Source organism: Stenella coeruleoalba (genome assembly GCF_951394435.1).
Source record: "Stenella coeruleoalba genome assembly, chromosome: 14".
In the NCBI taxonomy this organism is placed as follows: Eukaryota; Metazoa; Chordata; class Mammalia; order Artiodactyla; family Delphinidae; genus Stenella; species Stenella coeruleoalba.
This window is the reverse complement of record NC_137160.1, coordinates 87,822,912-87,835,348: the sequence shown is the minus strand read 5'-3', so window position 1 is coordinate 87,835,348 and position 12,437 is coordinate 87,822,912. Positions and strand designations below refer to the sequence as shown.

The following is a 12,437-nucleotide window of genomic DNA, read 5'->3' as shown; positions in this document are numbered from 1 at the left end:
GCTCCGCGAGAACCATCTCCTTTAATCCTCCCAAAGGCCGCTTGGGTGGACACTTCTACATCCTTCCGTCTTAGTGTAGAGATATCGGACAACCTGCCGGAGGTCACAGGACAACACACAGAGGAGCTAGAGTTTGTATTGAGCCCGTTTGACCGCAGAACTGACATCCTAACCCTGTTTAAAGTTGCTCCTGTAACTCCCTGAGACACGGCCACCGTAGTTCACCTTGGGGCATCCAAGCCCTCCCAGGCCAGGCGTCAGGTGTCTGGATCAGTGCACCCATCCCTGTGATTGCTGGTGACTCTCACACGTGGCACATCTCAGAATGTCTCCAGGTCCTTCAAGGAGCTGGCAGGGGACTCCACTGTAACTGCTTGACTTAAGAAAGACAACCATGCATTTACGCCGCTGGGGCATCTCAGAGGAGCGAGGCGCTTTCCCACGGGTTGGGGACCATCGTTTTCCAGAACCAGACCCCGCGGGCGAGGCGCGTGGGAATTGCTTCCACGTGCTTCATCACCATGGAAACCTGGGAGATGCCATGGAGAGGAGGAGATGGTAACGACGGTGGCCGAGGGGAAGGGGGCTTGACTGAAATACGGGACCTGAAAACAGCCAGGAGGAGCCTTTCTTCCTGTGGGAGGTGTTCAGAACCGTGTGATTGCTGCCCCTTTCCTATCGCGAGTGTGAATGAGCCCAAATTCAGAACTCTCGAAGTATTGCAGAGCAGATTCCCGGGTCAGTTCAGACGTGGGTGCTCCCCGGAGAGTAACTCACTTAGGAGGTGAACAGAGAACACACTTGTTTTCAAGCAAACAAGAAAACTGCAGACCTGACTACTGGTGGCCGTTGCCGTCCCCTTCCACAGCGGGCCACTAATCGTCCCTGTTGCTGCTTCCTTATGCTTTCTGAGTGGACGTCATCCCTTCCTTTACCTTTGCGAGGACCCTCAACTTTGCTCGCTGATGTCATTGGCAGGTTGCTTTGTCATTTTTATTTCTTCTGGAGTCAATTCACCCTGGTTACCAATTTTGTTAAATCTCTTTAGTAGTGTGAGTTTTCTTTCTGGGTTTTGGAATTTCTATTTTCAGACTCACCTTTCATGGAACATTTTTACCCCCGATCTGTCTCTTTCTGTGCTCATCTTACTTCTTTGTAGTCCTGTCCCACCCTGTGGACGCTCCCAGTTTTACTACTGGTAGCTCAGATTTCCTGCACAGGTGATATCACTGAGCCAGGGGGTCTGGTCCCTCTGCCTCTCCAGGGAATTCCCTTATGTGAGCTAGAGCTCTGGGGTTGGGGACTTGACCTCAGTCTCGGGTCAGGTGGTGACCTTTGCTCAGGCCTCTAGCCTCAAATGGGACGCCTCCAGTCCTGCGTAGCAAGAAAAATTGGGGTCCTCATTCTCTCTGCCCATTTCTGGACTCAGAGTCTGGCGGGTCCTGGCAGTTCCACCACCACATGTGTTCCAGCCATCCACAGTCCTCGTAGATTTTTATCTTCTTTTGGAGCAAGACAGTTGTCTACCGTTCATTACGGCAATGTGCTTGGAGCAGTGTTTGTGAGGAGAGGGGGCGGGTCAAAGCTTGAGATAAACTGCAGTTGGAGAGCGGTTCTGTTGCCGCTTTAGGACACGAACGTGTAATGCAGGTCAGCACGCCGTGGATCGGATGTGAATTACCTTCTCACACTTCACTACAGGCTTTATAGATACTATTTTATCATCTGCTTGTAACATCGTCGTGAAGTGTCATTCCTCCCGTTTTATGGAGTAGGAAACTCATGGTCCGGAAAGAAGAGAAGAAACCGGTCCAATACCACAAGCCCTGTAAATCGCAGAACCACACCCAACCCACGTCTGATTTCGAATCAGAACCCTTCACCACTGTTCCACGTGTCTCTGGAGGCTGGGGCTTCATCTCACCGTGCCCTTTCCTTTTGTTCTAGGAAAATGCACTGAAGGATGCTGCCCAGGGAGACCATCGCCTGAGACCCCATCATGCAGGCCTTCCCGCAAGGGCCCGGCAGCTGGACAAGGTAACCGACAGCCACTATTGACGGGCCACCGGGAGGGGGGCCGTCAGGCAGGGACCTGGGGAAGGCGAAGAGGGAGACTCACTGCAGCCCACCCAAAGGAGGGTGGCCGGGACGCTGGGTCCCGCCTCTTCTATTTCATCATGCGGCCACTGCCCGAAGCACTTGGGAAACGTCTCGTTTGCTGTCTGCTAGGTATCCCTACTTAGACGTCTACTCGGTCACATCGGGGCCGCAGCAAAACTTCCCATGTCCGATCCCCAAACCATTGCCTGTCCTGGTTTTCTCATCCCAGTGACTGGCCATCGCCCAGCTGCTCAGGCCAAGACGCTGAGAGCCGTCCAGGATTCTTCCTTTCCTCACCCCTGCACCTCACTCTGAACAGCCCATCCCCACTGTGTCCCACCAATGCAGGCCGCCACTTCTCTGGCCCAGATGCTGACACGGCCTGCTTACCACCCTTCCTGACATCCGACAGTCATTTTCCGGCAGGATCAAGAGTGATCTGGTGATTCAAGCCAGGCGGTGTTGCTCCTCTGAGTACACTTCCTCCCAAATAGGAATGCGTCTCTTCCCCACGGCCGCCACCTTGCTCAGCCTTGTCACCTGCCTCTCGACCTTTGATTCCTGAAGTTCTGTCCACCCTGAACTTCTTTTTGCTCCTCTGACCACCAGGCCTGCCTGGGCAGGCCATGACTTTCCCTGCTTAGAGCTCTACTCCCTTCTTTTCCGATGGCCGTCAGCTTCTCGCTCTTCATATGTCAGCCTAAGAGTCACGTCCTCAGCTAGACCTTCCCTGCTTCCCACCTGCGTCCCTCCTTCCTCCTCCTTCTAACCATGTGGCTTCACCTGGCTTTTGTCTTCTTGTGTCTCTTATTACTTGGTCGATCATGTGTCTTCACTAATGTGTGTGTCTGTCCCCACCCCCCCATAAGAATGTCACCTCCCAGGTAGCAGAGGTCTTTGCCTTCATATCCATCACTGTATCGCCAGCACCTGATCTAACGGGACACATCGTGGGTGCTCAGAGTAGATATTAGTTAACGATTGGTTGGTGGTTTGGAGTCGCTAATTTCACAGATGTACTAAAGCGTATTTCAGTTACTATAAAAATTAGAGCTTTCTTGATTACACACTTACTTTCCTGCCTTCCTGTTTGGCCTTTTTTTTTTTCTTCCCCCCCCGCAAAAGTTGTGCTTTTCAGAAAATAGCAGGTGTTGGTGGGAATGTAAAATGGTGCAGGGACCACCGAGAACAGGATAGCAGATCCTTAGCAAATTAAAAATGCAGTCACACCATGAACCAGCAACTCCACTTCTGGGGATACACCCAAAAGAATTAAAAGCAGGACTGAGAAGCAGTATTTGTCCACCCCTGTTCATAGCAGCATTATTCATAATAGCCAAAATGTGGAAGCCCCCGTGTCCATCTACAAATGAATGGATAACAAAAGGTGGTATATACGTACAATGGACTGTTACTCAGCCTTTAAAGGAAGGAAGTTCTGACAGCGGTACTGCAACGGGTGAACCTTGAGGACATTACGCTCAGTGAAAAAAGCCAGTCACAGAAGGACAAACACTGTAGGATCCCACTTATATAAAGTCCCTAGAGCAGTCAGATTCCTAGAGACAGAAAGCAGGATGGTGGGTGCCAGGGCTGGAGGCGGGGATGGGGAGTTAGTGTCCAATGGGGACAGAGTTTCAGTTTGGGAAGATGAGAAAGTTCTGGTGGTGATGACTGCACAGCTCTGTGGCCGTACTTCATGTCACTGAGCTGTACACTTAAAAATGGTTAAGACGTTAAATTTTATGTCATGAGTATTTTACCACGATTAAAAAAAAAGATGTGTTTTTTCTACGCCCCCAACTCTCCCTTTAGTTCCCCCTTTGCCTCCTATTCCTGCCAGGCCCTGTGTCCTCTGTCCTTTTTCCTTCCAAACAGGAAAGTCTCTGATAAACTCACTCACGCTGAAGTGTGAATCCATAATGAGGCTCAGTGACCTTCTCAGCCCAAGAGTCTTTGTATTTAAACAGGAACAAAGATGAAAAAAAATGGTGGTGCTTTCGGCATCGGAGGCGGGCTGACGACAGGGCTGGGCACGCTGGCCAGAGGAAGGGTTGGTCCTGGCTTTCTCTCTCCTTCTCTTTTTCCTTTTCTTTCCGGCTTCTCTCTTTCGCTCAGTTCACTCCATGTGCGCGTCTGTCCGCTCCTAAGCTGGGTTCCTGCACCCGGAGTGTGGTTCTCGAAGAGCAGATCCAGGTGGTGGGTCCACCACCGTCTCATTCCCGGACCTGTCTCTCTAGCTACCCTGAGGGGCTCCCCTGCTCCCATAGAACTCTCACCAAATCCGACATTATTTTTTCACTTTAAGATTTGAAACGTGTTCCCCTGCTGCCTCCACACTGTGGCCTTTTATAAATTTATTTATTTATTTTTGGCTGCGTTGGGTCTTCGTTGCTGCGCACGGGCTTTCTCTAGCTGCGGCGAGCGGGGGCAACTCTTCGTTGCAGTGCGCAGGCTTCTCATTGTGGTGGCTTCTCTTGTTGCAGAGCTCGGGCTCTAGGAGCGCGGGCTTCAGTACTTGTGGCTCATGGGCTTAGTTGTTCCGCAGCATGTGGGATCTTCCCAGCTCAGGGCTCGAACCCGTGTCCCCTGCATTGGCAGGTGGATTCCTAACCACTGCGCCACCAGGGAAGCCCCACCGTGGCCTTTTAAACAAAGCTTCAAGGCCCAGAAAATGAGCTCCCTTCAGCATTAAAAGACTCCCAAGAGGGAGGAGATATGGGGATATATGTATATGTATAGTTGATTCGCTTTGTTATAAAGCAGAAACTAACACACCAGTGTAAAGCAATTATACTCCAATAAAGATGTTAAAAAAAAAAAAGACTGCCCTCAGGGACCAGCGTCTGTGTCCCGGGGTAACCTGGGGATGTGCAAGGGGCAGGTGGGTTTGTGCTGCTGCTGAAAACATGCAACCACAGCACCAGATGCACTGGGGGGGCCGCCCCTGTGACCTGTAGAGACACAAGGAGCCTTCCTGGTTCTCTGGAAGACGTCTGGGAATTCCCAGTTCCCCCAGCTGATTCGGGCTTGGATTTGCAGTCTGCTTTTTAGTCGCCTTGATTAAATAAGCAAATTTAATGCTCAGAGCTCTTAATTATTGAGGCAAAGGGATGCAGTCAGTGTGTCCCCTGAAGCCTGCCCAGATGGGATTGCCTCGTAGGTGCAAAATTGGATATTGGATTATCTGGAATATTGCATTGAATTCCCCTGGGCAGGCAGCCCTGTGGAAGGAAACAAATGAGCTGGGAATGCAGGACACAGTGCAAAGGATGGGGTCAATGCCCTCGAAGCCTGCACACCGAACTTTTTTTTTTTTTTTAAACTGATTTCAAATTTCTTCCTTGCCTGGGTGCAAAGGAGCCCATTAAGCTCCACCCCCCAAACTGGGCAGGTGTTCTGGTAGCTAACTGGAGGTTCAGGCTTTGTCGCTGAGTAACTGTTGCCTAATGTTTTAAGCTACTTTCCCGCCTGGTGCTACCGCGGCTGCCCCCGAAATCTGTATTTTGATACAGAGACGAGTCGAGTGGCGGGATCTGGTGCCTGAGTCAGGAGTGCGCCACTGTGCCTGTGTGCGGTGGGAGGTCCCGGGCAGCAAGCAGGACACGGTGGCACCCATGTTCTGAAGCCAGGTACTGTGTGGGGTGTTCAGTTCATGACCTGTGAACCTATGACCTGTGAACTCTTTTTACCTGCTGGCCAGAAATCTGAGGTTGGCTGGAATTCCGGGTTCGGTTACAAATGACTGGTATGGACAGTGGTCATGCCACTCCCTAGCTGGTGGTCTCTCTTCTTCATCGCATTACTGAGAAAACTGGGCATCTGTCGGATGCCACACGTGGACGTCTGGGATTCGTGGAGCCACACACCTCTGGCTGGAAAAGCCCAGCGGGCACACCTGAGTATCGTTATCTATTTTTCCTTTATTAAAAAACAAAATCTTGTAAGGGTCCACTGTTCTTAGCTTTCCACCTTAGGAGGAATTGTCTGGGCTTTTAAGCTTGAACATCTGAAAACTTTTTTTCCTTTTTGTGGAGGAGGGGAGTTTATAGGTCTTAGTGAAAAATCTCTTCCCATCCTTTCTGCTAGTCCGAGACTTCCTTCTCCTTCAGTAGATAACCTGGCTGATTCCCAGGAGAATGTTCTAGTCCAGCTGCCAGGACATAGGTTTGGCTCTATGGGGTTCTCTGGTCATGAAAGTGACCGGCTTTGAGCTCCGGACACTGGGCAGCCGGGGACCAGGGACTTGTAAGCCGATGGGCCTCTCTTCCAAGGCTCCCGGGACGGGCGGGGCTGGAAAGGCCGGCTGGGCAGTGGCGTGAGGTCCTGAGACTCCAGCGCTGCAAGCAGCCCGTTGAGCCGACATTTAGAGTGTTTTTCGTTTGGAGCCTCGGTCCTGTTTCCAGACGGGATCGGCTGTTACCAGATCAGAGAGAGCCCCCTTCTCTGCGAGAGTCAGCGGCGGTTCTTTCAGCTGCAGGTAGCAGGGACCCAGGCTGGGTGATGTAAACACCCAGGGGGCATTCTTGTTCTCATGCGACCAGAAGTTCCCAGAGCCCAGGGCAGAGGCACCTGCTGGAGACGCACGGGGACACAGGCTCCTGCGCCCCTGCAGCGTCGTCCCGCGGGGACCGCGGCTCTTGTGGTCACTGCAGCATTGCTGAGGGTCCCGTCCTCGCTGCAGCTGGAGCAGCCCAGCCTTTCTTATAAAGCATCGTGTTCACGTGGGGTCATTGCCCCCCAGAGATTCCCTCTGGCCTGTCACGGAGAATGGGGTCACACGGCATCTCAGTCTGGGTCCCTGCCGGAAAGAGATGACGCACCTCGAAAAGCAATGGGGAGCGTTACTAAGGGCCATTTAGGTGGGTGTGGGTGAGTTAAGGGAGCTGAGCTGGAGGGTGACGTGACCAGTGACAGTGGAGAATTTTCATTTCTTGGGAAAGAGCAGAGATGTTCACAAACAGGTATTTTTTTCATGTGAGAGATTAGTCCTTGAGATTTCCAAGACCAATTTAACCTCATGTTTCCAACACTTTCTTTTTCCTTTCCTTTCTTAATTGTGGAGTCACTGGAACCAGACTGGTCGGTGTCAGAAGTCCTAGAATCAAGGGGTCGGCAGGGCTCATCCCTTCTGGAGGCTCCAGGGGAGAATCGCGTTCTCACCTCTTCCAGCCCCTAGAGGCACCCGCGTTCCTGGACTCGTGGCCCCTTCCTCCCTGTCCAAACCCGGCAGTGCAGCATCTTTAAAATCTCTTTTCCGACCCGATTCTCCGCCTTCCTCTCATCAGGACCCTTGCCATTGCTACACTGGACCCACCAGGATAATCCAGGACAGTCTCCCCATCTCAAGATCCTTATCTTAATCACCCCTTCCAGGTCATTTTTGCCACGTAAGGTAACGTTCACAGGCTCCAGGGTTAGGATGTGCACGTCCTTGTGGGGTCTCTATTCAGCCTACCTCAGTCTCTCCCCAAATCTGTCCTTTTGTCTCCTTACCAGCAGACTTTCTTTCCATTGTTGCAAACCGGGGAAGTGACCTCAATCATTCCGATAAACATAAAGGGGACACAATGGAAAATTTTAAGTCAAAGAAATGCAAAACCACAATCTTGGCATGAGATGACGTGTATCAGATGTATTAAAGTGCAAATGCCAACGACTTGCGGAGGCTTTTAGCTGCCCAGAAGTCCTCTGGTAGATTCTTCCTCGTCCACAGCTGCTGTCCTTTAAAGCGTTGTCTTCAAGACAAATAAAGCTTGTTTCTTTCCCCCAACAGTATTGCTTTCTGTTAAGTTACTATATACAACGAACACAGTGTTTCCCACAACAAAAGCACAGCACTTTAGCTCCATGTGGGGTAAGCGGGATTTATGGGTGGGCCTGACCCTCTAACGTCTGTCCTAACCACGCTGGCAACATCCCTGTGGGAGAGCAGGTCTGATGCCTGCCAGTCAGTTAGCAGATTCACATCTGGGCTGTGGTCTGTCTGCAGGTTGGGGATTGGCTATTCTTGGCCAAAGGCCTGGTCAGTGCCCTCGGGAGGGTGATTCCTGACTGCCCGGTGCTCTTATAAGGGACTGGATAAAAACTAAATGTACGGAAATAAATGAGGTCAGCAAACGGAGCCTGAAACCCAAGTCGGGGGATTCCCTACAACGCGTGAGTCTGAGTTTCTTGGAAACATCTGACTTATGTGGACTTTGGCTGTTCACTCTGCTTCTCCTCTCTGACGACAGGGAATCGGATCACAAAAGAAAACTCCTTTCCCATCGGAGCTTACATTCTAATGAGGAGAAACCCCAAGAAAAACGTAAACAGCTCACAGGATAATTTCACATAGTGATAAACGCCCGTGGAAAATAAAGCAGGGCAAAGCAGTGAGGGGAAAGGAGGCAGACAGGTGGGGAGGATTTTGGTACCCGAGGGCTTGTCTGAGGAGTGACATAATTGATGAGAAGGAGCCAGACTGGCAGAGACGGGGGGGTGGAGTGGGAGCTGGGTAGGGATGTGCCACAATGGGAAGAGCCGTGCAAAGGCCCTGGGGCGGGAATAAGCTTGGCTTGTTCAAGGGAAAAAAAGAGGCCAGGGTGGCTGAGCATGGTGAATGGTTGCGGGTCAGATCAGAGAGGTGGGTGGGCAAGATGCTACAGGACTTTGGGGCCACACCAGGAGTCTGGATTTTATTCTGATCTCCATGGCAGCCTGGGAGGTTTCAGTCAGGAAGCAGCAAGATCTGCTTTTTATTCCGGAGAGCTAGTGCTGGCTACTGTGTGAGACTGGACCTGGGGTAGTCGAACACCAGTCCCAAGTCTAGTTTCCTTGATTAGCCAGAACATGAGAAGTCATGGCTTTCCAGCAAACCCAGTGTTGAGGTTCAAGTGCGGGTACTGCTTAATTCCTATAGGTCATGACATTTTCACAAGGGAGCGTGTGAATTTTTCCCCACGTTCATTGCCTGATGCATCATGCTGTAGCAAAATGCCGTGAAAATACCTCTGGGAATCAGATCCCTCTACGACCTCTTAATAACAGCTTCCACGTAACCCTGTTCCATTTAGGAATGCCAAGTGGGCGCCTTCCTTTCTTTCTATGCCACAGAAATTGTAAGGTTAAACGAACACTCTGTACCTAAAGCGTTTGAAGCAGGACTTTTGTAGCTAAAAAAAAAAAAAAAAAAGTGACTTTGTGACAGTCTGTTATTGAAGACATAATTCATGTTGTAATGTTTGGGGAGGAGGGAGAGAAATTAAAATCCTGTGGCTGGGTTAAAATACGCTGCACAATTAAAATAAAGGAAAATAAATCAGATAACTTCTTCGTCAATGGCTGCCCTTATCTGTTTCAAAGAAGCTAGAGGAGAGATGGAGAATCGGTGGAGCCTCCCAGATGAGTTCTAAATGTGGTCCTGGGGGTTGTGGGCTTAGGGTGGACGTGATTTCTGAGGTTATTGGAACACCTACCGTTCTAATCCATGTGGAGCCTTGCTGCCCCTTTTGTCCACTTTTAAGACAGGGGTGAAAATTTTAGACGACAGAAATTAGTATGGCTCGACAATTTGGGTAACATTTTGTCTGTTAGGACTTTCAGTTCAGAGGGACAGAAGACAATTCAAATTGGTACAAGCAAACCAAGGGAATCTATTGGCCCAAGTAACAGGAAAGGAAAATGCTAGCTTCAGGCACAGCTTGATCTAGGTGCTCAAGTGATGTCATCAGGACCCTACTTCTCCCTCGGCCTCTCTTGGCTCTATTCTCAGCTGAGTTCTTCCCTCATGATGGCACAGTAGCTCCAGCCTTTGTCCTGAACTTTCCAAGTCCAGAGGGCAAAAGAGAGAGTCTCTTCCCGGATTCCTACACAAGGCCAATATCTCATTCTCCGCGGATGCGCCTGGGTCCTGTGCCCTGCCCCAACCAGTCACCATATCCAGGGCATGGGATTACACTGATTGGCCAGACCTGGGTCACATTCCCAGTCCCGAGCCAATCACTGTGGCCGTGGCGAGGATGGGCGGGATGAAGAAGGAGGCTATGTGCTGACTGGCCAGCCTTTGGTCACACGTATTCACCCCAGCAGGAGTGGACCCACCATGAAGTCCATGACTGAGGATGACAGAGGGGAAGAGTCTCCAAAAAGGGGAGGTGACAGATGACAGCTGGGGACAAATACCCACCGCAGCTCCTATGCATGTTGTAAACAGCCCCTTCTCTCCATCCTTGCTACTTGTAGGTGAAAGCAGAGTATGCTCGACTTAAACACACGCTCACCATAGTGACCAGAGAACGCGATTTGGCCGTGAAGGAGAAACACCAACTCCAAGCCAAGCTGGAGAACCTAGAACAGGTCCTAAAGGTAGGATGGGCTTCACTTCCGCTTTCCTGAGCGTGAGCGTGAAGAAGGAGGGGCTGCGGACTTCCAAAGCAGAAAGTGGTTGAAACTCCTTCTGAGTTTCAAAATCATCAGAATTCAGGGCTCTTGGCGCCGCTTTTACCCTCCCTGTGGCATACGAAGCAATAAATAAGAAAATGTGAATGTTTCTGGAAGCGATCCTGTAAAACCGATTATGCGTTTCCATTTCTTAGGAATGTCAAACACTGCTGAACAAGAGATGGTAGGCAGCGCTCCGGAATGGAAATTGGGCTTATGTTGAAGACCAGAGGTGTCTACCTTTGGTTTTTCAAACTTCATGAATTTTAAGCTGTTCTTCAGATGGTTAACGACCTTTGTCATAAAGGGAATAGCTAAGTCAGAAAATTGCTTTATCAGGGTACAGGTAATTGGATAGCTTCATGCATTCTTGATGAGCTGGGATCTCCTTCAATATTTAATGGGTGGGTTGATTTGTTATTGACGTTACTGAGTTAAGCTGAATGAATTCTTTGGCTTTTTTTTTTTTTTTTGAGTGTTAAAATTTTATTGGATTCTCATAGTGGGAAAAAATATTTAAACATAAAAGAATAAAATAATCATCACCTGCAATCCTACAATCTAGTACCTAGATTAAGCCTTTGTATCTCACACGCATGGAACAGAGCTATGCTGCACCCACCCACCGTCTTGCATCAGGAAGTGATTTTAACTGCATCTATAGCTTATTTGGGGGAAACTTCTAGAACTCTGAGGGGACGCAGATCAGTGGTTGGCTGGGACTATTTGGTGAGGGGGGAAGTGGATACGGGGTTTCTTCTGGGGGTGATGAAAATGTTCTGGAATTAGTGTGATGATCACACAACCTTGTGAATGTACCAGCACCTCTGAAATGTACACTTTCAAAGGGTGAATGTTGTGGGATGTGAATTACATCTCAATTTAAGAGGGAAGATGCCCTGTTCTCTCACTGCTGGCCCTGAAGGGGAACCACGCCCCTCGTGTGGCTCTCAGGAGGTGGCAGATCTGTACCCAGTGCTGGTGGCATGGAAGATGCCCCCGTGTGTCCACCTGACACTCTCTGGAGGAAAGGCCAAGGCTAACCCTGACCATGCTGCTGTTTACCATTTGCTCTGAGTTTAGAACAGCCATAAAGGATGAGATTCCACCATGTAATTATTCATTTCAGCAGCTGCCGCGACCACTGACTGCAGGTTCTCTGAGGCAACGACCATGTTTCATTCAGCTCTCTACCTGTAAAGCTTGGGTTTGGTGAAAGTCAGGGTTTGGTGAATTCAGTGGCGGATGGACTGGGAATCCAGGTGCACCCGGGGGCTTTGCTGAGGGTCTGTTGGAGTAAAGTCAGCATGAAGGACAGTGTACGTGACTATGCCCCCAGGGGATATTTGACAATCTGGAGACATTTTTGCTGGCTGGGACCGGGGAGCGGGCTATTAGCATCGCGTGTGCAGAGGCCGGGGCTGTTGTCAAGTCTCCTGCGATGCACAGGACCGCCTCCACGGCAAAGAGATAAGTGGCCCAAAATGGCTTTGGCGCCGAGGGTGAGAAGCTCTGTGAATTAGTTTGTTACTGTTGCCGTAACAAATTGTCCCCACGTGAAATAAAACAAATGTATTCTCTTACAGTTCAGGAGGTCAGATCCAAGATGAGTCACACGGGGCTAAAATCAGGGTGTCAGCAGAGCTGCCTGCCTTTCGGAAGGGTTTGGGGAGACCTTCCCTGCCTTCCCCACCTTCTGGTGGCTCCCAGCCCCTCCCTGTTATTAGAAGTTGCTAATTGCAGAGCCAGCAATGAGCATCTTCTCTCCTCTCCGACCTCCTGCCTCCCTCTTATAAGGACCCTGTGATTACACGGTGTCCACTTGGATGATTTCCACATCTCAACGTCCTTAACTTCATCACATCTGCAGGGTCCCTTTGTCGTGTAAGGTGACGTAGTCACAGGCCCCAGGG

General features: G+C 50.3%; 1 protein-coding gene across 1 annotated transcript in view; it reads left to right on the top strand.

Moving 5' to 3' along the window:
• The window catches only part of RIMBP2 (RIMS binding protein 2), a 241,715-nt gene that overhangs the window by 128,615 nt on the left and 100,663 nt on the right, over positions 1-12,437 (top strand). Inside the window, exons 2-3 of the mRNA XM_079942129.1 lie at positions 1,948-2,037; positions 10,327-10,449. Coding sequence (XP_079798255.1) covers positions 1,948-2,037; positions 10,327-10,449 — 213 coding nt within the window. The remainder of the gene's footprint in view (positions 1-1,947; positions 2,038-10,326; positions 10,450-12,437) is intronic.